Genomic DNA, 26648 nt, shown 5'->3' on the forward strand with positions numbered 1-26648 from the left:
ATATTCTCTAAATTTAAAATATAAATTTTCTCTTCTGCATTGTTCTAACTGCTGTACAAGGTTCCTACAATACACTATACTTTAACTTTCACTGTAGTTAGAGTTAGAAGAACAATAATATACTGGTCTCATTATTAGAGAATGTCTTTATTGATTGAAATTGAATTTCCCTTCGGGGATGAATGAAGTTATTGTATTGTATTGCTACTTTATGCAATTTTTTAAACAGGTAATGTCCTCTTGTTTGTGCTTGAAATCTTTATCTGCATGCCTTCCTTATTTATGATACAGCAGAGAAAGAATTTTCCCTTTTCTGTAGTAAAACCATCTATGTTAATGTTATGCTGTACTAAAAGTTAATGTACCAGTACAGTTTCGTACATGTGTATTGAATTTAGCTAAAAATAATTTGACCTCAAAATTGTCTGGCTTTATTTTACTATTAAACGAGTCGTATTCCATTGTAGTATGTCAATATGAGTTCTCACAAGATTAATATTAATTTTACTTTTTTTCCTGGTTGGTCATAAACCAGAGAATGACAGAAATAAGTGCCTGAATTTTGTGTGTCCAGTTTCCCTCTCTTGGACTGTGAACGTGACAGAAAAGCATGACAGCTGCTGTAAAGGTTTTCTTCATGTGCTGTCTGCTTCAAGGTAGGTGATTTCATAGTCAAATGTGTTTTATTTACAGTTTCATGTACACAACTGTAAATAAAAACTAAAATATGTTCTCTTAAATAAGTTTCTGGAGCATTGTAAGACAGTTTGTGACACTGAAATGTTCCTTGAATTCTTATATTCATCATGCTGCTGCTGTTTCACATCAGGTAGCTTGTGCGAGCACTGGGACGCCGTCATGCCGCAGACAGTGGAAGGACTGAGTGGATCCTGCGTGATCATCCCCTGCAGTTTCACTTTGCCCTCAGAATGGGATCAGTACCTGGATGAATCGTGTAAAGCCATATGGAGGAGAGGCAGCTGGAGCCGAACGCAGGTGTTCGATTCCAGCCTCACAGGAGACAGCGCAAGCTTAAACATTCTGCAGGGAAATCTTATTGGGATCCTGCGTGACAAAGACTGCACCACTATCTTCAACAACCTGCCTTCCAACCATTATGACAACTACTACTTCAGGCTGCAGTGTGACAACGCGCTGAAGTTCAACTTTCAAACAAGTGTCCTCATCACCGCTCAAGGTTAGTCACGTCCTCATGTACACGAAAACCCCACAGCTTTTGGCATTGTTTAGTTATTCTTCTCGTTATTGCTCTACTCTTCAGATTCACTGCCTAGACCTGCTGTAAGTCCATCCAGGCTGGAGGTAGAAGAAGGGACTCCGGTGACGTTGAGCTGCTCCACTGCTGCTCCTTGTCCAGTTCTTCCTCCGGTTCTGACGTGGACACCCAGTGTAGGTGACACTGTCGAGGATATGGACGCTAAAACTGCCTCCTCGGTTATGAACTTCACTGCTTCTTACCTGCACAATGGACAGAAGTTCTCCTGCACCACTCTCTACAACAGACAGGCTGGCAACAGCGACCTTCTGTATGAAAGAAGTTCAACTCTACGTGTCCTTTGTGAGTATATTTCTGGTGTTTTCTGACCTTTTGTTGCATTGAGTGTCATTAATGAGATTACTGGATTAGCAAGGTGTGTTGAGCCTGAAGTTTTCAGTAGCATAAACATGGCTTCATTTTAACCTGCTGCATCACCATTGTCACAGAAGCTGCACCGTTAAGCTGGATTCAGTTCAAATTACACCATTTCACCAGTCTTTTCCAGACCATGCTGTCTATGAATGCTAGAGATTTTAGCAAACCCGTATGTTTAAGGTGCACAGTTTGCACTTACTTGCATTATAAATTATCCAGGGAGAGTTTTTAATGATATTGATGCCCAAAAACTCTTCTTAGTAGTGCAATTTAAAGATTACAGATCTAATAAATACTTTTACCATGACTCTAGAAAGTTACTACTCTCAGCCAAGAAATAATTCTGCACATTGCCCCCCCATAAAACACAACATTCAATTTTCACACGTTGATTTTCACATTTATTTAAGAGGTAAATGATACCGTGTTTATTGTGAGGATTAAAGGAGCTGGCTTGTGATTTTTTATTTTTATTTTTTTTGCTCTGCTTTGGATTTTTAAATATTCTTTCTGCAAACCCAAGGTAAACGTGGTGTTGGTGTGAGCCTTCACGTTTAAATCTCGCAACACCCAAAAATCAATCATATAAGCTCACTGTAACCTCATCATATGAATGTGGGTTTTCTGGTAAAGATAGAAAGACAACCGTATGTCCAGAGAATCTTTACCTCCTAGGGAGAATTATTATAAAATTATAGGGTGATGGAATTTTAAAGCTGCAGAAACCTGTATTTTGCACCATTAAAAGTAGGAGGAGACCAAAACAGAGGTAAAAATTGAGCAGACCCTTGACTTTTGCAGGTGTCTGGAAACATTTACCCAAGTGATTGTTGATGTTGTGTGTGTGTTTAAGGAGGCAACTGTTTGAAATTTCAACTATATTTACAGCCTAAGTATGTCAGTGTTTCTAAGCATTTGTTGCACTGACTCCAAGCAGCCAAGTTATATTTATGCTTTCAAATTTCTCTTCCAGATCCGCCACATAACACATCTATCAGTTACTCTGGTCCTGTAAAGGAGGGCAGTTCGGTGATTCTGACCTGCAACTCGAATGCAAATCCAGCCGTGGACAGTTACGTCTGGTACAAAGTGGATGGGGAGCAGGCGACAGCAGTTGGATCTAAGAAGAGACTCACAACCACAGTCTCTGAAGTCGAAAGCCACTTTTACTGCAAAGTCAGTAACAAATATGGAGCCCAGAACTCCTCCATCACTCAGATAGACGTCCAGTGTAAGTCAGACTGAAACATGCACATTGAATATGATGATAATATTGGTGAACAACATGGACTGAGCTCATACTTGTTTGTTTCTCCAGTCTCTCCCAAGGATACAGCCGTAACCGTCGACTCCCCTGGACCAGTCCTGGAGGGCAGCTCAGTTTCTCTGCTCTGTAAAAGCCGATCCAACCCTCCAGTGACCAACTACACCTGGTACAGAGATGATGAAGTGGATGAGGAGTCTGGACCGATCTTAGTCATTGGCGGGGTCGACCCCAGCCACAGTGGTAACTACCACTGTGCAGCAAAAAATGACCTGGGAGAAGAAACGTCGGCAACGATTCAACTGGACATTCAATGTAAGCTCATTTAACAGAGAAAAGACACTGATAAACAAACAACAGAACTGCATGTTACCAATGTGTTCATCTGCTGAATATGGCTCTACTGTATATCCAGCTGTGCTCACCCAAACATGACCCGGGGCCAAGATTCGCTCACAGGGCAATACCAGTGTCTGGACCAGGGACAGTAACACATTGTCATGTTGCGTGACAACCTCAAAATCCTTTCTGTGTCAGTGGTTCATCATGACTGAGCTCCGCTGTGTCCACATGTGTGCCAGCGTGCTAATTTATGTGTAGATGGTTTGTTCACTCATTGAGATGTCATTTCCAAACACAGAAAGTCATAATGTTGTGCCAGTTTCATGAAAACTGAAATTTGGTTTGACTGTGGCAGGTTTAAACCTTTGTGGTGTCAGTTGTGTGTTCTCGGTTCCCTTTTGAAATCACACATTGTCAGTCTGTCTGCCTATAAAGACAATAGTACACAAACCTTTCTCTTTATACCCAATCATGTTTTCCTTTTGCCGTTTGCTTTCATTATTAAAATATACTTGAGCTGTAATAGTTGTTTTACCACCAGTATAGAGGATGAGCAATATTAAAATAGGAAATGTATCATAGCCGGCAAATTGTCTTATTATGTTTTATTGCCTATAACCAAGAGTTTGATTCATCTTCGTCCTTTGGTTTGTAGTAGCTTGTTTGGAGCTTTCCAACATGTCACATTATCTTAATCAGCAGAATGAGTTACTGTGGAATGACAGATGTTAGATTAAGGATTTTTTTTTAATCCGTGTTGCTTTAAAATTTAAGCTTTATAGCTCATTTGAGAGCTCGGCAACAGCAGGTGAGGGAAAAGCCTTAATTCAAACAGTTCAATGCTGCAGTTGTTGCAAGAGATAACTATCAACATCCATCCATCCATCCTCTATACACCGCTTTATCCTCATTAGGGTCGCGGGGGGAGCTGGAGCCTATCCCAGCTGACTCGGGCAAAGGCAGGGGACACCCAGGACAGGTCTAACTATCAACATATGTGGTTGTTTTTTGTTCAATCTGCATTCATTCTGCCAGCACATTGTTCTAAACTGGTGATAAAACAAAGCTATTTTTTTTAAAAATTCCAAAGTTAACAAAGATATAAACATGGGAATGTTGTATTAATTTGTAAATTAAAAATATTTTTGCATGCATTTTTTTGGCGTACGGCAAATTACTTATTAGTTATTAGAATATTAAATAAAGAAGCGTGAAGCTTGAAGCTCGACAGCCACAAGTAATTGAAAGATTTTAGTTTTTGACAGGGTAAATCTGCATTCCACACAAATAAGAAATGATTTTGGGTGCAGTAATAACAGGAAGAATGCTTTCTTTCAGATCCCCCTAAGAACACCTCAGTGTCGGCAGACCCGTCTGGTCCGGTGCAGGACGGCAGCCCTGTGACTCTGACCTGCACATGCATCGCCAACCCAGCAGCAGTTAACTTCACCTGGTTCAGAGTAGTTGGAAGAGGGAAGGAGGTGGTCGCCTCTGAGCAAGATTTCACCTTCAACGTGACCAAACTCTCGGAGGATCAATATTACTGTGAGGCTCTGAACGTCCACGGAGCTGAATCCTCTGAGCCAACCAGCATTGATGTCACATGTAAGACTTCATGTTTTTTGGTTTTTGTACACATTTTTGCTACCGAGTCTTCACAAATAGTCAATTCTCTGTCTCAGTTGCTCCAGAGATCCTGCCTTCTTCTCGCTGCGTCAAGATTTTATCCCTGTTTCGATGTTCCTGCGACAGCCAGGGGAACCCGCTTCCCTCCTTGAGTTGGGAACTGGCGGGGGAACGTGTCAATCACTCTGCTGACATCCCGATCCGGGAGGTGACCCTGGGGAGCATGACCCTGAGGAGCCTCATCACCCTGTACCGTGTGGAGGAAGACATGCCCCCCCTAGTGTGCCTCAGCGTCAACTCACTGGGCGATGATAGTTTGGCTTTCAATGTGTCCTCCAGTGAAACTCAGCTAGGTAGAGGACTGTGCGAGATTCTGCGTTTGTATTCAGCTTTTTTGTGACATCATTTGGATTTTCCTGATTAATGTGGTTTGTGTGGATGTTTTAGGCCTCCATACTGTGTCTCTGCTGATCGGCTCTGCAGTGGGAGCACTGGGAATGCTGGTGGTGTGTGTCCCGCTGCTAGTTTTTTTTTGCAGGTGAGAACAAGCAAATGCAGCTGAACGGGCAGCTAACACATTGTTAACAGTTTGGAAACTGGTTACAAATAGTAGGAACACATTTTGAAGTTGCTGTTGGAGGTTTGATTCAAACCTTAATAGGATTGCAACCCCTGAAGATTTCTAAATAGACTCTTTGCTTGTTTAACTGTTAACTCGATGTGGATGTTTGAGCTTCAAAGTGCAGAATAAGTTTGACACTAAAACAAATGACAGAGGATTGTTTCTTGATGCTCACCCTGAGTCTGAGTTTGAGGTGTATATGTACAGCATGATCTCTTGACAACACAACTACTATAAAAGTCAGTCATGGTTCACAGTCTGATCTGTAACTTGTATGAGGTTTTGTGTCAAAACCTAAAAACTCCAGTGCATATACCTACCAAGAAATACAGTTTTCAACGAGTCTAATAGCTAAATCTATGAATTATACAATATCTGCATACTTGTTAGTCTTGGATTTTTAAGTTGGACAGGATGAACAGAAGTAAATTTACCAATTTTACACAAGCTACTGGAACTTTGTGGAAAAGATACACTAAACACACATTATTATTCAAAGCAATGTGTTTTAATATGTCTTAAAACATACCTGAATGTCTGATCTATAACAAAAAAGATACCCAACTATACATATAATCAAAACTTTCTGTGTTTGCTTTAGGAAAAGGAAAGGCAACCTTTCACTTGACGCAGGATTGGTGGACACTTCAGAACTTTTAGTCACCAATGAGGTAAGTTTATATCGTTTATGGCAGACTTTTGTTTTTTTTTTTGTGCAAGGGATTACAGATGCAAAAATAATCTGGAACCTTTGTGGTAGCGCTAGCTCAGGTGGTACAGTGGGTTGTTCACTGACTGCAGGGTTAGCATTTGATCCCCAGCTCCCTCTGTCTGGATCTCTGTATGTCCTTGTGCTGAGCTGAGGGGTGTACCATAGTACATAGCATTTCTGTGAAAAAAAAGACCCATAAAATAAAATACACACAATAGGTAGCTTGCAAGTGTCATAGTTTAGCGAGGTGTATTGAGCCTAAAGCCAGAGTTTTAAAGTCATGAAGGTGGCTCTTTTTTAACTTGGCTTGATAACTGTGATGGAGGTTTTATTCAAAGTTTTGAATTTAAAACAGCTGTGAAGAGTGCCACCATCAGTGATCAGTGATACAGATCTTAGGTGAGGGAATACATTATATATGAGCCACTGAATAAAGCTGTGCTGTTCCAATCGTGCAAAACTGTATGCATCACGTTGCCATGGGAACGTACATGCATTCAGATGGTGACGCAAACAATGCGTGAGTGTTTTTATGTTAGGGTTTGATTTACTGTCACATCCTCATATTACAGATAATAGAACAGGGATAAGAAAAGTACAAGAGTATGAAGTTTAAAGGTTAAAAACTCTGTTGTACAGCTCACATGAGTCATGACATAAATATATTGGCTTTCACGATGAACAATTTTCTACCTGCATTCCTCGTACCATTTGTTGTAACAGTGCTTTTTATTGGATGTTTTGTTTGTATTCATAATAGTTCTCTATTACAACAGCCTTTTTCACCTGACTGAACTAGGCGACATGTGATTAGTCTATTTTGTGCAGAGAAAAGTCAAATAATCACTCAGATGTTCTTTTTTATCTGACAGCACACAGAGCCTGATTAAGAAAGAAAGTTGAAAACCACTGTCATGATGACCAATTATTTCCGTTATTTTTCAAGTAGGAGTCATTGTAAATGTCAAAATAAATATACTAAAATGCTGTGGTACAACTGTTGGTACATTTTGACAGATTTGTACACTGTCTACTATAAACCACTGTCTACTGTAAACCAAATTTAGGTTACTCCAGGTGAGCCCAGTTTGCATGCTAACAATAAAACGCTAGTAACACATTTATTTCCTGCAATGTTTCAGTATTTTTTTTTTCACCAAATGTCACTGAAGTGGTTCTACCTCAGTAAAGAGAACTATTACTTTTCTTCTGCTACTCCAGCTGATTATTCTGGTTTCTCTGCAGACCAACTCCTCACAGGTGGATGTGATTTATGCCAATAAAGTAATTCTGGAGGAGGAAAAGGGAACGGCTAAAGAAGATCCTCTTCACTACGCCGATGTGGACTTTGCTAAAACCGAACTCGGATCAGAGGCTAAGCTTGTGGAAGGTGAGGTCAGAGGCCAGACTGCGAAGACAGCTGAGTACGCTGAGATCCGCCTTCACAGCAAAGAAAGTAACGGAGGAGATGCAAAGGTGGAAGAAACACTAGCAGACACTCATTTGGGACAAGATATCAGTGGTGTTACGGGACAGGTCAGTGAAAAGGTGATTGCTTAACTTTGAGAATTAGTAGCGGAAACACAGGATTCTGGACTTTACTGTGTCCCACTTTAGTTTTCAGCTTTCAGCAGATGCCCAGCTCATAATTCTGAGCAGAAAACTTCTAAAACGTGCAGCAGTTGAGGTAAAATCTGCTCTACAGGCAGCGTCTTACTCCAGAGTAATGCTACATAAACGTGGTTCCAGTCCAGGTCTTGACTATTGTCTCTGTAACTCTCCTTTGTCTGTCCTTCTTGATCCTCTTCAATTAAAAATGCCATAAAATGATTTAAATATATATAAAATAGGTAGCTACCTCATGATACAGATATCACAATAAATCTGTATGCTGAGGTTCAATGTTTAACCTGATTGCATTGTATAAATCTCCTCTTTTACCTATATGTGGTTTGCTACCTTAGATAAATACTGTTATGTTTATACTGCTGCTGTTTATATTTAATACTCCCATTGACTTACAATTCTAAAATCAGAGTGCAGAGTGAAAGAAGTGGGATAATTGTTTACTTTTTATTAACTATGCATGTTTAAAAATAACAACACATAAATACAGTATAAATTCCCTGAGAAAAAGAAACGCCAAAAAATAATCATTCTTCTTGCTGTTAAGTTTGCTCAAGTCAAAGCAGGTAACAAAATGGAACCACGTGCATTGTTATGCATATATTTCTAACAAATTTATAGCACTACATGCTATAAACAAATCTTAGCATAGTGAGTGCAGCACAGGTTCACAACATTATAGTAATGTCGTTTTTCAGCTTATTATGTACATTTTCACAAAACGGTATTACTTTTTTGTTATAGTTGACCAGACTTATATTTTAGATGTGATGAGTTTCGATAGAGGCCCTTCTGTTTGGTGCTTGCTGCTTCACAAAAATATACAGAAACAAGGTGTATGCAAATTCTAAAACTTGCCGCAACTGGACTTGCTTGAGTGTCATAAAGACATTTACCCTCTCACCTTTTAGGTTACTTCAGTTCTGACCAACTGGTTGGGAGTTCTGCGCAATTAAAGGGATATTTTGGTTCTTTTAAGGACAAGGGACTTTCATTTGAGGTCAACACTGTAAACATTTTGACTAGAGAAGACCAATAGTACAAATGAGGCATGAAAGATATTATCTATGTCAAACAAATCACTATGACACCACTTATCAGGCACTTACAATGCAGCTCTGAGGTCTCTCACCCATTCACACCTTTACTCAAATGTCCATAAAAACTCTCATGATTCACTTCAAGGTGCTAAACACTCCACAGGAGCTTTTTTTGCGTAGGACATGAAAAAGTCCAATAAAAGTTGGCAAACATCCCACCTGTGGATCTGTAAGTGCCCTAAACTCCAACTAAAACCGAAAAATATAAATATAAAAACAGAGCCTGTACTAGATAAGATCAAACAAAAGAAAATCATAAATTTTTGAAGGAAAAAATATATATCACTGTCCAGCTACACATTTTTAACTTCCAGATAAGATGAAACGGCTTCAGCCGTTCATAATATTGCAAACATATACACACAGAAAAAAAATCACACTGGATTGAGCTGGACAATAGACCCACTGCACCAGGACCAACAAAACTAGCAACTAATATGCTCAGTCAGGGGCAGTAAAAGAATATACTTGAAGGAATACGGCTAGTGATTAAAACTATACAAAACAATGATGAGGATGTGACAAAATCTTCATTCAGTTTTCATTTTAGTAAAATCCAGCTGCTTCATGCTGTGAATGATGACCAGTCCATCAGAAGTCAAGAAGCATCTTGGATGAAACAGTGAAACATCTGCAATAAATGTAAGCAAGTCCATTTGCCTTCATCTTAGATATGCTACTAACGTTATGACTGATTATGGACACAGTTCAGCTGTGTTGTCAGATTTTGACCTGAGAGTACTGAGTCTCATCTTCAGAGCTGGTGGAGTCGCTGCTGGTGTCGCTGCTGGATCTCTGATGTCCACGCTTTGGCTTAAAGTTCACTTGAGAATAGTTGACTTCTACTTCATCCTCACTGGTGTCTGAGTCAGAGTCAGATGGATCTGGGAGTTTGGCTGCACAGACCGAACTGACATTCTCATAGTCCGCCAGTCTTTCCATCTGTTTGTCAAAAGTAGCAGACAAGGGTTTGTGTTATAATTCATGGATTTCACAGCAAAATCTAAACAAAACCCACATTAGTTGCTGTGAAGACATGAAGTTGTGCTTGTTTCACTAAATTACTTTTACAAAAATGCAACATATAGTACGATAATGAAATAAAGTGAATATGATGCATGGAAAGAATGTGGTTTAGAAAAGTTTCTGACCTCATTAGATGCCTTTGCTTTGGACACTTTTGCATACACAACATCCTCTTCTGGTTTACTGGAAACAGAAATCATTAGAAAATCTCCTTTGTAATAGTACATCTCTTATTATCTGTCTATATGCAAAACATAAATTCTTACTTATTCCCAAAGAGCAAAGAAGCATAGTTGAGGGAATCACTGGCCAAGTGTGCTTCATGCTTTTGCTTTGGCATTGGTGCAGAGGGAGCCTGAGCAGACGCAGACAGAAGACATCAGAGGACGTACAGTAATAAGTGAATCAGTTCATTCATGCTTTAAAATGAAGGCTGCAGGTTGTCCATTGATGCATCGCTCCACAGTGCAGAGTGCTGTACTGACAGATATCTATTGAGAGGACACAGCTACAGCACACACAGAGAAAGGCTAAATCAGCCAAAGACTCATCCGGTTTGTATGATAGAACTATAAAAAATAAAGCTTTTAGGAGACTGAATCCAGCACAAAAGAACAGTGGCGTTGGCAGAAAGTGTTATCTTTTAGTGCAGATCTGGATCATAAACCTTCATTAAAATTGTGAGATGGTACATTATCTTTGGTGGAGGGTGTGCTGTCCAAGTGCTTCTCTCGTTTACTGTTTGTGTCAGATTGAAAGTGTATGAAGCTGCTGATGTTCTCACGTGATTGAGGCTAATGTTTTCATTTCAGTGTGCAACATGAAAAAAATGACAACTTGTGTGGATTTTGGGGTTTTGCATAAATTTAAAAAAGCATATTTTAAAATGAGAGATGGTAAGGTAAAGATAAATATGAGGGACGTGTTTCAGTGATCAACAGCAGATCTGCATCTATTATCACTGAGTAATTTACTTAGTTTTTAATGAAATTCTAAAAATCAATGAACATTTCTTTGTTTTGAAGGTGATTTCACATCCACACTTGTAGTTTGGCTCTGTTGCAGTTTTCCCAGGGTTCCTGAGCAGTACTTCAGCTTTCATAATCAAATGTTAGGTTTTTATTCACAAATTTGTTTTAAAAATGCACAATAAAAACAGCAATGCACTTAACATTTGGTCAGTAAAACATAACTACATTTTGAAGTTTTCTTATTAAATTTTCTTACATTTTTTTTTATAGGTGTGACTGTTTTCAGAAAAAATGCATCATGTCGAAGTTGGAACATTTTGGATGATTTGGATGAAAAAGGTTAAAAAAAATCCAGCCAAAAATACTGTAGCAGAGGCTGAGATATCCTAAATGTACCCGTATAAATGTTTCATAACATTTTCTTCAGTTGTATCTTTCATTAGGCCTCTTTCGCCTGGTTACTACCCATATCTTTCCCACACACATTTCCAGCTCAGCCTTTCTGCTGTAAATCTGATCTTTCCCAGCCAAAGCTTAGATAACCACAAAAGCTTTACCACTTATTTTTGCCAGAGCCACAGAAGACATTTTGTGACTGTTTTTATAGCATGACATATAAAATCAGTTGATTGACTCTTTAATAAAGACCAAGACGCGTAAAGTTTTACTTCTCACATTGTGATTTTTTTTTCACTAAACCCTCTCATACGCCATACACTTTCATTTTCTGCTTTTTAATTTAGGCATTTTGAAGCATGTTTGGAGTTGGTTCACTCACCAGTTTCCCACTTGGCAGATTGACAACAGCGTAAACAGTGTTAATGTTGGATGCAGACCTGTGAAACAACGATGAGAAGAGTAAAAACATGCATATGAAGTGACGGAGCAGACTCTCATTATTCCTTCTGCATCTGAACCATCTTAAATAGATGCTTTGACTAAAGAATGAGCAACATCCGGTTCGCTGTCCAACAAAGTGTTCCTTGTCCCGGGTGGGGACAGTGTGTCTTACGTGCTGTCTGGATGAGGCTGGCAGCGTTGGGCGTTTGGACGGCATGGCTGGTCTGGCAGGAGGTCATCCCTGCTCCTGAAAGGCTCTGTCAAAGCAGTCTCAGTCATCCTACTCCTCCCCCGATTCCGCCGACCCTGAATTAGTTTACACACACATGCACAATGATGTCTCATTTTTTTGTCTAAATTTGTTCACTAGAAAATGTTGCACATATGAGTCATCACCAGAGAACCACAAGAGGGCCGTGTGGTTCCTTGCCGATGTGATTTGTTCCTCCTGCGTCTGAAAACAAAAGTGACAGCGCAGTGGTCACACATGTTAGTTATACATAACAAATCATCCGTCAATTTTTTCCATCAAAAAAATTCATATTTTACCTGTACAAAAATAAAATTAAAAGACAAATTAGCAACAGAAGGCAAATCAAGCAGAAGATCTTCACGGCCATCATAAGTCTGTCTGTGGTAAGAAGAGATAGAGCATCAGAATGCAAACAGATCTGTGAACACGTGGCATAGTTTCATAATGTTTTGATTTTATTAAGGAAAAAAAAAACAGGCTCACTCACCATCAAACAGCCTGATTGGGTCAGATGGTTTTTGATTTATCTCATTTCCTGCGATGCAGTAGTACTCTCCTTTTTGGTCTGAGTTCACTGTGAAGTTCTGACTTTCAGATACTTTTTCATCCCTTTTCTTATCATATGTCTTCTTGTACCATAAATATTTTTGGCTTCAGGATAACACTGAGTGATGCAGCTCAGCATCACAGAACGGATCCCACCAGACTGCTGCTGCTCTTCTCCTTTCAGGATTGTTACGCGTTTTGGAGCATCTGAACAGGGACATTTAGCAGAGAGGAAAGAGAGATGCAATGATTTACTCTGTATCATGGAGTTACAAGATGCAGTTAAGCCTAAACTTATTCCTATCCATGACTAATTCAGATTCATAGCAAATTTTTGTTGGACCAATAAGTTTCTTCTGAATTGAAATGCCATAAACAAGAGACTGAAGATGGTTGGACATCTTGTTAGAGATGTCCATGATTAATTTACATTTCTTCTAAAGAGACCACATCAATTATTCGTACCCCTTGAAAATCCTTCTGCAGATCTTCCGTATATTTTACAGCATTTTTGAACTCTATAAACTGAGAACAGCTGACTGCCATAATTCTGTTTAGTCAATTGCAAATCATGGTTCAAACTAAGTTGAGTGAACTTGTTATCAATGTCCATCACTCAGAGAGAGAAAGACACAGAGTTGCACACTGTGTCTGCTCACAAGACAGGGAAAGACTATGAACCAGGGATCTTGTTGCTGCAAGGCGAAAGTGCTAACCACTACTCCACTGTGGATCCCCAGTGGCAATAGTGCAAAGAATAATCACAAAGCACAAGGGCCTGGTAAGAAGACAAAAGCCGACCCAATAATGGCAAGAACGGTGGCTTGAGAGGCCAAAAAGAATCCAAGGATCACTATCAAAGGCATTCTGATGAATCTGAGCTGTTCTGACTCCAACGTCCCAAACAAATGCTCCAAAGGGCATGGCACAAGGCTGGTTTCCATGGAAACCAATCATAGAGGACGCAGACACACAAAAGCTCACCTGGACAAATAAAGTAAGCTTTTGGCCATAAGTTCTGTGGTCAGATGAGGCAAAAATGGAGTTGTTTTGGCATAATGATGTGGCTTTTGTTTAGCAAAAGAAAGGAAAATTGTTCAAGGCCAAAAACACTGTTCCCAGGATCAAGCATGGTGGTGAGAATGTAACCCTTCAGGGGCGTTCTTTCAGCAAGTGCACCAGAGGATTTCGTGAAAGTAAATGGCATCATGAGGAAAGAGAAGTACATTAGGACTGTGCAAGAATATACTGGGGATCTGCAGAAAAAAATATGTCGGACAGCATAGTCCAACAAGGCAATGATCCAAAACATACAGTCAGAAAACAATGTCAGTATTGTTAGTGTCCCAGGCAGAGTCCAGACCTGAACTGTGAAACGGTGGTCATTCCTGGTTGGTTGGATGGAATCTCAATTGCCGAGTATAAAGTCCTGAAAAAGTGGGCTGATGTTTTATGGGGCAAGAGTCAACATTCAGACCTTTACTGAATAACTAATGTAAACTCTACAGGAGAAATCAGTGGACACACTTTCACATTTTCTCAATCCCAGTTGAAGTCCTCATACGCTATAATTTAAGCACTAAAAAGACATGACCCTTCATGTATTTTGGTAATTAGATATTTTGCTTTCATAAGAGCATGCAGCATACTTTATGTGAAATTGAACTTAGTATGTGTGTGTGCTCTGTATTTTTATTTTTGGGGAGAAAATGGATTCAAATTCAACATTACCTCTCCATTTTCCTTTCTGCCCCTAAAAAAGTTTGACCTACTAGTTTATCCATAGTGTGTGGTGTACTTACACTGAACATGAACTTCAACTTGCTCAGAATTTCCAGGTCCAATTTCATTGATGGCTGTACAGCTGTAAAGTCCGCTGTCAGAGGGGCTGGCAGACTTCACAGAGAAGGTCTTCTGATGGCTCTGGATGACTTCATTCCTCCCATTAATCTTCTTCATCCAGATGACAGAAGTCACTGCTGGGTAGGAACGGGCTCTGCAGTCCAGTGTGAATGCCATGTTTTCTTTCACAGTAAGACCAGGCTGAGCTTCTACCGTTACATCTTTGGGAGTATCTGCATTAAATATAAATGTCAATTTAACAAAATAATAAAATAAGAAAGACATTGCTGTTTGATCAAAAGTTTTTTCTGTCAATAAAAATTGAATATTTCATTTTTTAAACTTACAGTAGGTCTGTTAAATTACATTTTACTTTTAGCAACAATAATGAAGTAGTAACACCATAAACAACATATTAGCTGGACCATGCTAGTAAAGTAGAATAACTTATTTGGCGAAAGAATGGCTGGATTGGATTACTGATGCTACTTCTGATATTGTATCACATCTGATAATCTGCTTTGTCTAAATCTACATCGTTAAAAGAATGAAGCAGTAAAATGGAGTACCTACAATTGGTACAGAAAGTATTCAGACCCGTTGAAAATTTTCACTCTCTGTGTCATTGCAGCCATTTGCCAAAATCAAAAAAGTTCATTTTTATTTCTTTTTTAATAAATTTGCAAAAATTTCTACATTTCTGTTTTTTTTTTCTGTCAAGATGGGGTGCTGAGTGTACATTAATGCGAAATAAAATGAACTTTTTTGATTTTGGCAAATGGCTGCAATGAAACAGAGAGTGAAAAATTTCAAGGGGTCTGAATACTTTCCGTCCCCACTGTAATTTTTTTTCTGTTCTAATATCAAATCTGGAATGGAAAGTTTTGATATTGTCTGATTAACAAAACAAAAAGACCCACGCCACTCAGTCACTTACATTTTACCACTAATTTCCTCTGGTTGCTTTGCTGAGTTCCTTCGCTGTTTGCGGCTTTGCAGATGTAAACACCTGCGTCGGTTGAAGAAGCATTGAATGTGTAGTGAAAAATGTTCCTCTTATCATTGGGCTGAGAGAATTTCCAGTATGAAAACTGATGGTTTGATGAGGATTTCCTCATAATAGTGAAAGATGATGATGGGAAACTTTCAGCAGTGCAGCTGATTCTGATCATCTGACCCTCTGTGACCTCGGCATCCATAGACAGCGTGACCTTGGTTGGAGGAACTGTGAAGAAAAAGCAGCTGTGAACTTGTTTTTCAGGAGGATTCTTTTTTAATTTAGTGTATTGTGTGATATTACAGGTGAAGTCTATGTAGAGGAAGTCAATTCTTGCTTTGAGTTTGACATTTGTTTGGTGTCTGCTAATAGTTAGATGAAAATACTGATACCGTTCTCATGTCATTCTATGAAATATTGAACCAAAAAAGGCAAAAAGGAGTCTGTTTTTGGGGGATGGATGTTATAAATGCAGATTTTTCTAAACATGTACAGAAACCTTACTTGGGTGCAACACTATTAGAAGAACTCAGTCACTTACACAGCACTTGTATGCACACCGGGGTACTGGTATCCCCCTTGTCGATGTTGTTGGTTGCGTTGCATCTGTAACATGCTTCATCTTTTCTTTGGACCCTCTCCAATCTCAGCATCCATTGTTCTGAGATGGGTGTCCACTGTGAGGAGTCAGTCTGTTTGTACCAGGAGTACCAGCCAGCTGGCTTTGCATCAGTGATACAGGTTAAAGTGAGGATGCTGTTAACTTTCACTCTCGTATTTTGTGCTTCACCAAGGGAAATTCTGGTGTTCCTTGGCCGGTCTCGGGGGAAAAAAACAACTTTCATTATACATTGGATGGTGATACAATCTAGAGAGCATCAGCGCCAAATTCTTTTACTTTTCTCGACTATCAGCAACATCACTGACATACAGTTAAGCTCTATATTGTTCATTCCCATGATAAATTTTGATGTGTAGTGCATTTTTAATTGATCACTGGGTTTCTTCTGGCTGAGAATGACATAAACAAGGGATAAGATAAGATAAGATAAGATAAGGGATAAAATGGTATGACATTGTGCTAGAGGTGTTTGAGCTACAAAAAAACGCAATTTCTGCATTTATTCATACCCTTTGTAGGAATAGCCTTGATTTGCCGCAACAGCACTGAAATAGTTTCTGCAATTGCTAAACTGCTTTTTGCATGCTTCCTCTGGGATTGTGAACCACCACCAGGGAGGATTCCATGTGCATATTGTTTTCTGTCAACCATTTCTCCACAACTTTACCCGTATGTTGCAGATCATTGTCTTGTTGGAAGGTTCTATGCTGCATGAAACCGAGTTTTTCTGCCTGATGTTTTTCTACAAAATATTTATGTAGTTCTATCTCCTCATGTGGCCGTTAAACTTTCAAAAGGTTGTCTGACCAATTGGTGTAAAGACACACCCATTGCTTTCCTTTCCCGCCACTGTGTTTGACTGTTAGGATGGTGTTCTCAGGGTTAAATGCCTATAATTTGCTTTTGGGTCATTCCGTGTGGTTTCACCAGATGGTGGTTGCCACACCATTTTCAAATTAATCCTAAATTTGCATGCCATTAGATAGTCACAAAAGTACTTTCTATGCAAAATTGTAGGCCTGTAGCTCAAATAGTTTCTGAGTTGTGGGGTTCTGAAATTTTCAGAATTTGGGCTATAAATAGCCCAAAAAAAGCCTCGCCAGGGTTTTTTGCATCTTTATTTGGTTAATTCTCAGCCTCGAGACCAGAGAGCTGTGAGTTGGTAAACAAGGCCTCTGCATGTAGCTAGTGCCCCACAAACATCCCCAGGTGTTTCCCTAAACTCTGCAGGCCATGGGTGCTTGCTAAAAATGCTAAAAAATTAAGAAAAACCTAATCGCGAGTGGGGTTTGGGACCTTAAAAGTACTAGAAATACCGCACAGAAGTGTTCTGACACCTCTGGGTTCCATTCTACACAAACTTGTGTGATAACTTAGCAAACTGGAGCTTTCTAGGTACCTCAGTTACTTTGTGTATCTGTCTTAGAGAAGTGTCCTCCTTCAACAGTTTCCATGGAGACCAGTCTTGTGCTGTATTGACTGAGATTTCTGCCTTGAAATGTTGACACCAGAACTGCTCTGATTCATCAGGATGGGCCTTGGTTTGATTCTTCTTAGCCACTCACTCTAAAATTCTTGTCAGTGAAGATATTCCTCGGTATAGAACTTCCTGTACTTTCTGGTGCTTGAAAACACTTGGATGTTGCTTCATATCCTTGATCCATTAGGGTTCAATTGATGAACCCTAATTGCAAGCTCATTAGGCTCTCTAAGCTCTCTAAGGTTTTAGCCATGAGCTGAAACTGACTAGTAACTTACTAAGGAAGTGTTTTCATGAATACTGCATTAAAAAGAGTGTGGTAGAAATTCCCAGGACCACTGGGAATGATACAGTAGCTTAGATTTTATGGAAGAGTGCAATGATTTTAGGTACTACAAGTAATTTTTGACGTGTAATTTTAGTAAGAAAACATTGAAATATTTAAAATGCATCATTAATATCTCTGGTAAAATGTCTTGATGTCTTCTTATTACTTCTTTATATCATTCTCAGCCAGAAGAAAGCCATTGGTAGATTCATGATAAATATCCAAACCTGGCATGGGTATGACTAATTTTGACCTTAGCTATACACAATGAGAAGTGAAACTTACATTGAACCAGAACACTGCGTGGCTTGGATGTCCCAGAACCTGCAGTGTTTGTAGCTGTACACGTGTAGCTGCCACTGTCCTCTGGTTGAATATTTCTGGCAACAAATGTCTGAAGCCGTCCGACCCGATTACCATCCTTAGTCCAACTAAATTGGACATTCGTAGGATTGCTTCTCTTCACATTACATCTAAAAGTAACTTTATCTCCTTGTTTAATGTCCGTGAGGCTTCCTTCAGGCTCCTTTGAAATCTGTACCTCAACTTCTGGGACATCTGAAACAGAAGATTTCAGCAATTTTTTAGGTTGATGAAGTGCAATGAAAATGCAGTGTTTGAAAGCCAAACAATGCAAAATAATAGAGGATTTCCATTCAAACACATGCACATCTTTCTATTTCTGGCTTGGTCTTGTTTACAAATACAATTTTAAACTGCACCAATAAATTCATTCTACGGCTAATACAAAATATGGTGATTTATTAGTGGGAAAATTTAAACAAAAAGGGAAATACTCACATGTGACATCAACAGTGACCGTTCTTGAGCGTTGTTTATCAAGTTTATTTTTAACTTCACAATAGTACGATCCACTGTGTGAAGAATTAATTGGTCTTATTGTCCAGTTGGCTCCTGAGAATTGCTGTACCTCATTATGAAACCAGGTAAAGGTGAGGTCCGGTTGCCCTTTTGAAGAGCAGGTCAGAGTCACAGTGTCTCCTTCTTTGATTGTTGATGAGCTGATCTTAGCGGATGTCTCTCTAGGAGCGTCTGTGTCAACGAAATCAAAAAAAGTAAGGAGGAATCTTTCACACACACAAACAGCATTGTTTAATCAGATGAAATGTGGAGAATGGAAACAGCATGATCTCAAAGTTACACTTTTAAATTCATCATCTGCAGTGACCAGGCAAAGAGATCCTGTCTTCAAACAGGAATTTTGTGCAAATTAACAGATATTTCATTTTAACCAGTCACATTTTACTGACATAGAAGTAAAAAGGATACAAACTGTAAATAAAATAAATGTAATTTAGGTGTCTTGCATGCACAAGCTCACCTTGAGCTGCTTGCATTCTGATAAACAGCATTTTAAATTGTGATTTTAAATGTTAATCTATTGAGAATTTAGTTCTTTTACAACAGAAGTAGTAACAGTGTAATGAGCAAGTCAGACTTTTTTTTTTTATTATTAGCTCCTGTAATAAAAGACACATTTAAAAAACAATAAAATAAAAAACTTTTTGTGCACATGTGACCTTAAAATTTTGGTCACAGATTGATTGTTTTTCTCAGTAGTAAATATAACCACTAAACAATAGACATGACATCAAACAAACAACTTTATGAACTTACATTCTACAATTATTTTGGTCTTCTGGATCAAATATTTGTCTTCATCTGATGTTTGACAGGTAAACTCTTTTCCATCATCCATCCAGGTGGCAGTAAAGCTGACAGTGGTGATAGATGTCTTTGTAGATGTTTCGTCTGGAAGGTACACTGAGGGCAGCTGGGTCAGAGGTTCAATTTTTGGCTTTGGACACGAACTTAACGTGGAGCATGTGAGCTTTATTCTGTCATTTTCCCTCGCGACTGGTGGTTGTTCAAAAATGATAGGACATGGATTATCTGAAACAAAGACATCAGAAATGTAACAATGAATGTAGTAAGTATACAGTGTAAGTATAAAACAGTGTTGTTCTAAATACCAGTGGTGGAAGAAGAATTCAAATAGTTTTTCTCATGTACAAATCCTAACACAGCAATGTGAAAATATTCCATCACAAGTTAAAGTCCTGCATTAAAAATCATACTCAAGTAAATGTTTCAAAATAAAAACACTGGTTTGCTCCCTCTGGCTGATTTCCTTTATTAGAATATATTATGCATTAATACTGAGGCATCAGTGTGTCAGCAGCATGTTCTTGTTTTAGCTGCTGCAAATGGAGCTATTTTCAACTACATAGGTTTATACACAGCGACACCAGATCAGCTTTAGATGAATATTAAGAGAGGACAGTAAGGACATATTCTGAAACACAAATCTTTTCATTTTGTAGCTTTTGGACTATTTTTCTAATCTTTGATTTTTGGTGAGATGTTGAATAATTTGAACATTTAATACAATGAAATAATTTGAGAAGTTTAGAGGGGAAAAAAAATCCCCATTTGATGGAGTTGTAAACAATTCAAAAACATCTGAAGTGTGACCCAAAAAAAATGGAAGGTTTCATTTTTAGCATTATATATGAATGTAGTGGAGTACTTTAGTACAGTGCAGGAGTAAATGTGTATCCCACTGAAGATGAATACATGCATTTTATCAAAAAAAAAAGATTTTAGAATTCGCTGCAGCATGGAGCTTCAGTAAACTGCTCTTTAGTCATAATTCATGATACTGGCCATGATAAAACACATGGAGTAACAGTCTCCAAGTTAATGCTGAAGATACCCCCGTAAATTATATCCTTTCGTTACAAAGGTTTTGAAATAAAAGAAACAAAAAGAAAAGATGTTCATGAAATCTAACTATTCTGGGTAAAGAGGTATGTAAAAGAGAACAACCTGTCAAAATGAGGGATCTGGTAGGATTTACCTTTCAATCTGTTTGGCATCAGAATCCCACTGAGACACTTCAAAGTGAAGGAGAGCTGTACAGTGACTCCATTTTGAGTATTTTGTTTTATTATTTTTTGAATAAAGGTATGAATTCTCAGTTATCAGTTATTTTATTTACATGTAACATTCATTACATGACATTACACTTTACATTTTCCTTGTGCATCTTCTTGTCTTCTGATCTTTACTCACCTTTAACTCTGAGTGTCGTCCATGGTTCAGTCATCCATATTTCTGTTCCTTTTCCTTCAAATCTGAAAGAATAATTTCCACTGTCTGTTTTGCTCAGGTCACAGATTAAAATATTGCACTGTGACTGTTTGAATGGAATCTCTGTTATACTTCGAGTGCAGTTAGATGTTACTCTGTTTTTAAACTCTGGACTGAGAGGACGTTTTGTCTGATCCGTACTGTGTATAATGGTGCCACTAAATCCAAATGTTTTATTGATCCATTTTGGATTCTTCATCCAAAACCAGTGAGCACCTTCAGTATTAACAGATCGCATGACTTGTAATTTGATTTCAGCGCAGGATCCCTCTGTAGCCGTCAGCTCAGGTTCTTGTAGACTGAATGGGCGTGTCTGACAAGGAAAACCTGTGATGTTGGAGAACAAGCAGAAAAGTCAGCTAATGAATATGACTTTAATGCGAATGTTCAAATAACATCACTGTGAAGTTGTGGAATACCTACTTTTAATCTGGGTCAGAAATACCAACCACCAGAGTGTGTGAGCATTCATCTTCACACAGCATAAAACGTGATCGCTGAAACCAAACAAACAGAAATTTGTGTCTGAACATAACTGTACACATCATATCATTTATATATCATGAAATATGATTGTAAACTTGAATCATCCTCACCAGGTAGTTCTTGTTTTCAGTGCAGAACAGCTGCTCTCAGGATTTCTCTTCCTCCCCTTATTTTTGTGTTTCTGACATCATTTAGAACTGTTTAAAGACAGTTGTGTCTTTTTGATTCTGGAGATTCTGAAGCACAAACATGATTCTTTTTTCACCCAACTACAGCTGGGCAATTAATCTTTTTGTTTTTAGAGAGAATACTTTGACAGAAACAGCTCCATGCAGTATCGTTGTAATTAGTATGTCTTGATACGACAGCCACAAAAACAAACATTTGTCCGGTGAAACAATTTAAGGCTTAGACTCTTTTTCATTTAATATCTAAAATATGATTTGGAGGAGCATTTACTTGTCATCTGTTGTTTTAAAATAACTTTTGCCTGCTTCACCAGTCATGCTTTCATGAGTGCAAACGGCATAGTGCGTTTAATTTCCCGATTTTGGTCTTTTATTCTCCAAAAATTGAAGTGTAATGTTTCAAAAAAATGAGAGCAGCATCTCTCAAACGTTCCATATACAGCATATACCGTGTATCACTTCAAAATACTGCAGTATACTTGTCGATAGAAGGTAAGTCATTTTCCTTCTCATCAAGTGCTCTTTTTGAAATCAAACCTCTTTTTTCCTCTAGACACAAAGATTCTCTGTATTGTATCTTCCCAGTGCTTTAGAATAAAACAGAGATGCTTAAATCAGGAGAATGTTAAAACCAAAATATAAAAATGAGCTTGTTCTTACCTCAGAGGATTCACTTCTAGCAGGACATGCAACTCAATATTCCTTCTTCAGAAACAGTAAAGTTTAAAAAAAGGGAAGTTTTCACAGTTGACTTAAATTATTCTATAATTTGCATCCCTTTGTAAGTCAGAGCGCACAGTCTTGAGCTGCATCGATGAAAATGATCAAATATTTCTTCTCGGCAACAGTACAGCATGCACGTAGCTGAATCTGCTCTCACTTCCTCTATCTACATTTTTGCATTCAGGGTATGTGAGGCAAAGAGTAACGTAGAGTACTTGGCATTTATTTGCAGGATTTATGTCTACACAGTATTTACAGTGTTCATGAGTACTAAGAGTGAAAATATACTGTATCAAAAGATTTGGAGATATCGTATGAATTGTGTGTTTCTTATATTCCAAAGCATACAAAGAGTACCACACATAAACAGGAAACCTCACACAAAGAGAAAATCATTCATTCATTTCCTCTCTTCAAGAGCAGCAGACACTATCTTCTCAGCATCAGCTGCCATTTCATCAATAGCACCATTTAACGCTTGCAGCATGGCAGTGAATGAGCGGCTGGCAGAGCGGGCATGCCTCGGCATTGCCATCTCCAGCAGCTTTGATGAAACAGTGGCTAAGTCCTTCTCTGCCGCTGTCAGGCGGGTTTTCACTTCGCCTTTAGTGACCTCCACTGAAAGTGCACAGGTCCGCAGCACTTTAAGTCGTGCGGGTTCTTTGCCACGCTGCCGGGCCAGTCGTTCCACCGATTCATCATCCAGGCACAGAGATAATTGTGCTTTTGTCAGGATCCGCACTGCTATGCTTGAGTCCACCATAGAGGCCACCAGGGGAACAGGGATAGCAGACATGCCACCAGATAGAGAGGCAGCTGCCCAAACCAGTGCTTTGAATGCATCCTTTTTCTGGCTGACCAGGGTTGATGTGAGTGTAGGTAGAGCCAAGAGCAGGGCGTTTGCTCGGATCTCTGGAAGGTTCTTCCCCATGTCCTCCAACAGGCCAGGAAAGTCAAACTTCTCCAAGGTCAAAGGTGTGACCAGGTAGACTTTAGGCTGTGCCACACCCTGTGATGTCAGCACCTCCAGACTGGCTTTCCTTCTTTCTTCCAGGCTCTTTTCTGTGTCTTTCACAGATGCCAGGAGAATAAAGTACACAGTTTGTCTCTGCAGTGAACGGGCTTCTAAGAAAACCTCCACACTGTTGGGTTGGGGTGTCTCAGTGAATGTCATAAAGACGGCATTGTAGCGGAGAAACTTCACTCTGTCCATGTACCCCTCTGGTTCAAATGGCGACGTGGTTGGGACGGGTGGCAGGTCCCACAGGCGGAAATCAGGGTGTTTAGGGTTGGGGTAGCCGGCCACTTCCTCTGAGGCAGCAGGGGATGGAGAAGGAGCTGCTCCCTCATCTCCAGGCCCGAGGCCACGGAGGGAATTCATGAAGAAGGCTTTTTCATCTCCACGGTCTCCCACCACAGCCAAGTTGATCCTGCTGATCAGGAGATCTTCCACTGCATCCTTAACGTCTGCTAACTTGTTGCTCTCTATTGACTCTTTGAGGGTTTCCAGGAGGTTTAGGCCTCTGAAGACATCAGCCATTGCTGTGGAAAAAAGAAGACTGCAATTAATGAATACCATCCATAATAAATCCAAAATTAAACTAACATATCGATGGAGGAGAGATTTGCTCTTGACCTGTATTGACGCACTTTACTTGAGCATTCGTTTTGTGTTGTTGTCTACTTACTTAGGTCTATCCATTTATTCAGGAGGTACAGCTACTAAGCACACAAGGCAATGAAATATGTACTGCTTTAATATTTTCTAATAATTTTCCATCTGCGGGAATCATATTCAGAAAAGGGTCAAAGAATGTAAATTATGATTTTTATTGTTATTGTTTTGACAAAGGACAAAAAATAGAAAATTAAATTTGAACAGAAGGTTTTTATTTGTCTCCAATTATGTTCCTAAAAACAAGTTACCAGTCACATAGAGTATTTTAGCCGAATATCACAGTATTGGTTTCGTTCAGGAAGGATTTTGACGGCACTACTTCTAATAGTTTTTAACATTGTTATATTGATTGTTCTACTAAAGTACAGTATTTGAACACTTCCACCTCCACTACTGCTTCTGTATATTATAATTACACCTGAATGAAAGGTTGCAATATAGAAACGTAGTGAAACTTTAAATATGCATTGTCTTAGACTCCATTCAACGATACTACACACACTCACCTGAACGTACCGAGCAGAAGCAGCCCTCTGGTTGAAATACTTTGCTATTCAATGCTGATTCTTCTCCAGCTCTGATCAGCGTCGGGCTGATCTATTTATGGTGTCTGTCCAGCTAGTGGAACATTCTAATCCTGTAAGCTCAGTCTTAATCCAAAAAAGCACTTTAAGCACATACCTCCATACTTGGTGTGTATGTAAAGCTTTAGGCTTTAACCTGTAAGAATGTGTACACTTTTACAAGCAATTATCCATCCATCCATTCTCTATACACCGCTTTATCCTCACTAGGGTCGCGGGGGTGCTGGAGCTTATTTGCTTTTTGTTAAAGCAATATTTATGCAGTAACATATATTTTTAAACAGTTTGCATTTTTTCCCCCAAAAGTAGTGAGAAATGTTCAAAGAAAGGAGGCCATAACCTTCCCTCAAGTAAACTTAACTTGCAGTATGGTCTTGTTGTACCTCAGTCTGATATGCAGAGGATGCGTTTTGTGTTTTACTTTCATGACAGTAGAAGTTATTGTAGTATTGTTGCACTGGCTACATAGGGTGTACCTAATGAACAGGAAACTGAGGGTGCAGTGATAAGACATCTTTTCCTCCTGCTGCCCACAGTGTTGAACATGAAATCTGATTAGATTAAATCAAAGATAAAGCCCTGAGTAAAACATTTTAGCAGTCAAAATATTACTATTTACCTTTTGTGGTATGTGATGCTTTCATGCTAACATTGCTGCATCTGTTCTTGTATTTCCACACATTTCTCTTTTCTGACAGCATTTTTATTTTCATTTATCAGAAAAGCTGTTGCATGAATTTTCAGAATTACCAATAAAGAGGAACAAAGAAGAATTCATAAAACTGAGATATGCAACACCTCATGCACCCCCTTGCAGAGTTTCGCTTTCTTCTTTTTAGAGGAACCCAGAATGCAAAATATCTGGTGGCTGCTTGATGCTATTTTTAGCTCACATCCTGTCTCACAGTATTTTCTTTTCTATCTGACAGCAGAAGACATGAATGCATTTCCTTTACCACTGTACAGTACATATTTGTTTTACATACAAAATAATTGCACTTGAGTTCAGAATATTGAAGCTAATCAAATGGCCAATAACTAATACAAATATTTTTAAGTCTTATCTTTGGAACTAGAAGCCAAAGGTGAACAGTTTCTCTGAAATGCTAAAAGTGAAACAGTCGTCTCCTTTCAAAAGAGAAAACAGTTTTAACTGTGCCTGTTCTCTTAAAGTACAGTGTATGTTGGAAAACGTATACAACAAAAACAACTACACCTAAATGCACTTCAGTGTCAGATGATTCAAAATTGAATCATCTTACAGCAACTGCATTACCTCTAAGTTAAATAGTAGGATAATTGCTCTCAAGTTCAAAGTAACAGTTTAAATTTACTATATTACAACTACATGTCTGACAGATGGAACTGAGTGCAACAAAAGTCCGTACTTCCTTAAATCTTTGAGGAAGTACTTCACATGTTCACTCTTTTTTTCAGGTTTATCAGATGTGCTTTGCTGAAGAGGATCTACGCTTCCTCTTTAAAATGAATTAAAGATGTTGTACTGGGTTTAAGTCAGGACACACACTTTGACAGGTCATACACACGTGGACAAAATCGTTGGTACCCCTCAGTTAAAGAAGGAAAAACCCACAATTCTCACTGAAATCACTTGAAACTCACAAAAGTAACAATAAATAAAAATTTATTGAAAATTAAATAATTAAAATCAGCCATCACTTTTGAATTGTTGATTAACATAATTATTTAAAAAAACAAACTAATGAAATAGGGCTGGACAAAAATGATGGTACCCATAACTTAATATTTTGTTGCACAACCTTTTGAGGCAATGACTGCAATTAAACGATTTCTGTATTTGTCAATGAGCATTCTGCAGCTGTCAACAGGTATTTTGGCCCACTCCTCATGAGCAAACAGCTCCAGTTGTCTCAGGTTTGATGGGTGTCTTCTCCAAATGGCATGTTTCAGCTCCTTCCACATATGTTCAATGGGATTCAGAT

General features: G+C 38.8%; 3 protein-coding genes across 3 annotated transcripts; 1 reads left to right on the forward strand and 2 right to left on the reverse strand.

Annotated features, from left to right (window-relative positions):
• Nucleotides 1-610: 610 nt before the first annotated feature.
• Nucleotides 611-7780, forward strand: LOC110958810 (myelin-associated glycoprotein-like). Its single transcript, XM_022205514.2, has 10 exons — nucleotides 611-656; nucleotides 830-1198; nucleotides 1283-1579; nucleotides 2628-2885; nucleotides 2973-3233; nucleotides 4599-4865; nucleotides 4943-5239; nucleotides 5334-5424; nucleotides 6110-6179; nucleotides 7466-7780. Exons 1-10 carry the CDS (start codon nucleotides 611-613, stop codon nucleotides 7778-7780), a joined length of 2271 nt encoding a protein of 756 aa, XP_022061206.2.
• A 499-nt stretch (nucleotides 7781-8279) lies between these two features.
• Nucleotides 8280-21614, reverse strand: si:dkey-24p1.1 (uncharacterized protein LOC556718 homolog). Its single transcript, XM_051957182.1, is given in 17 exon segments — nucleotides 8280-9888; nucleotides 10098-10155; nucleotides 10239-10327; nucleotides 11722-11779; nucleotides 11956-12089; nucleotides 12180-12237; nucleotides 12333-12414; nucleotides 12524-12683; nucleotides 12686-12789; nucleotides 14385-14657; nucleotides 15362-15649; nucleotides 15963-16241; nucleotides 18137-18409; nucleotides 18653-18904; nucleotides 19490-19765; nucleotides 20948-21352; nucleotides 21449-21614. Coding segments are annotated over 17 exon segments (3060 nt in total). The 5' UTR covers nucleotides 21498-21614; the 3' UTR covers nucleotides 8280-9666.
• Nucleotides 21615-22624: 1010 nt separating this feature from the next.
• Nucleotides 22625-25859, reverse strand: irgq2 (immunity-related GTPase family, q2). The gene has a single exon (XM_022222409.2). The coding sequence runs from the start codon at nucleotides 23999-24001 to the stop codon at nucleotides 22823-22825; it is 1179 nt and encodes a 392-aa protein (XP_022078101.2). The 5' UTR covers nucleotides 24002-25859; the 3' UTR covers nucleotides 22625-22822.
• Between the last annotated feature and the right edge of the window lie 789 nt (nucleotides 25860-26648).

The sequence above is a fragment of the Acanthochromis polyacanthus genome, chromosome 12, assembly GCF_021347895.1.
Source record: "Acanthochromis polyacanthus isolate Apoly-LR-REF ecotype Palm Island chromosome 12, KAUST_Apoly_ChrSc, whole genome shotgun sequence".
Lineage (NCBI taxonomy): Eukaryota > Metazoa > Chordata > Actinopteri > Pomacentridae > Acanthochromis > Acanthochromis polyacanthus.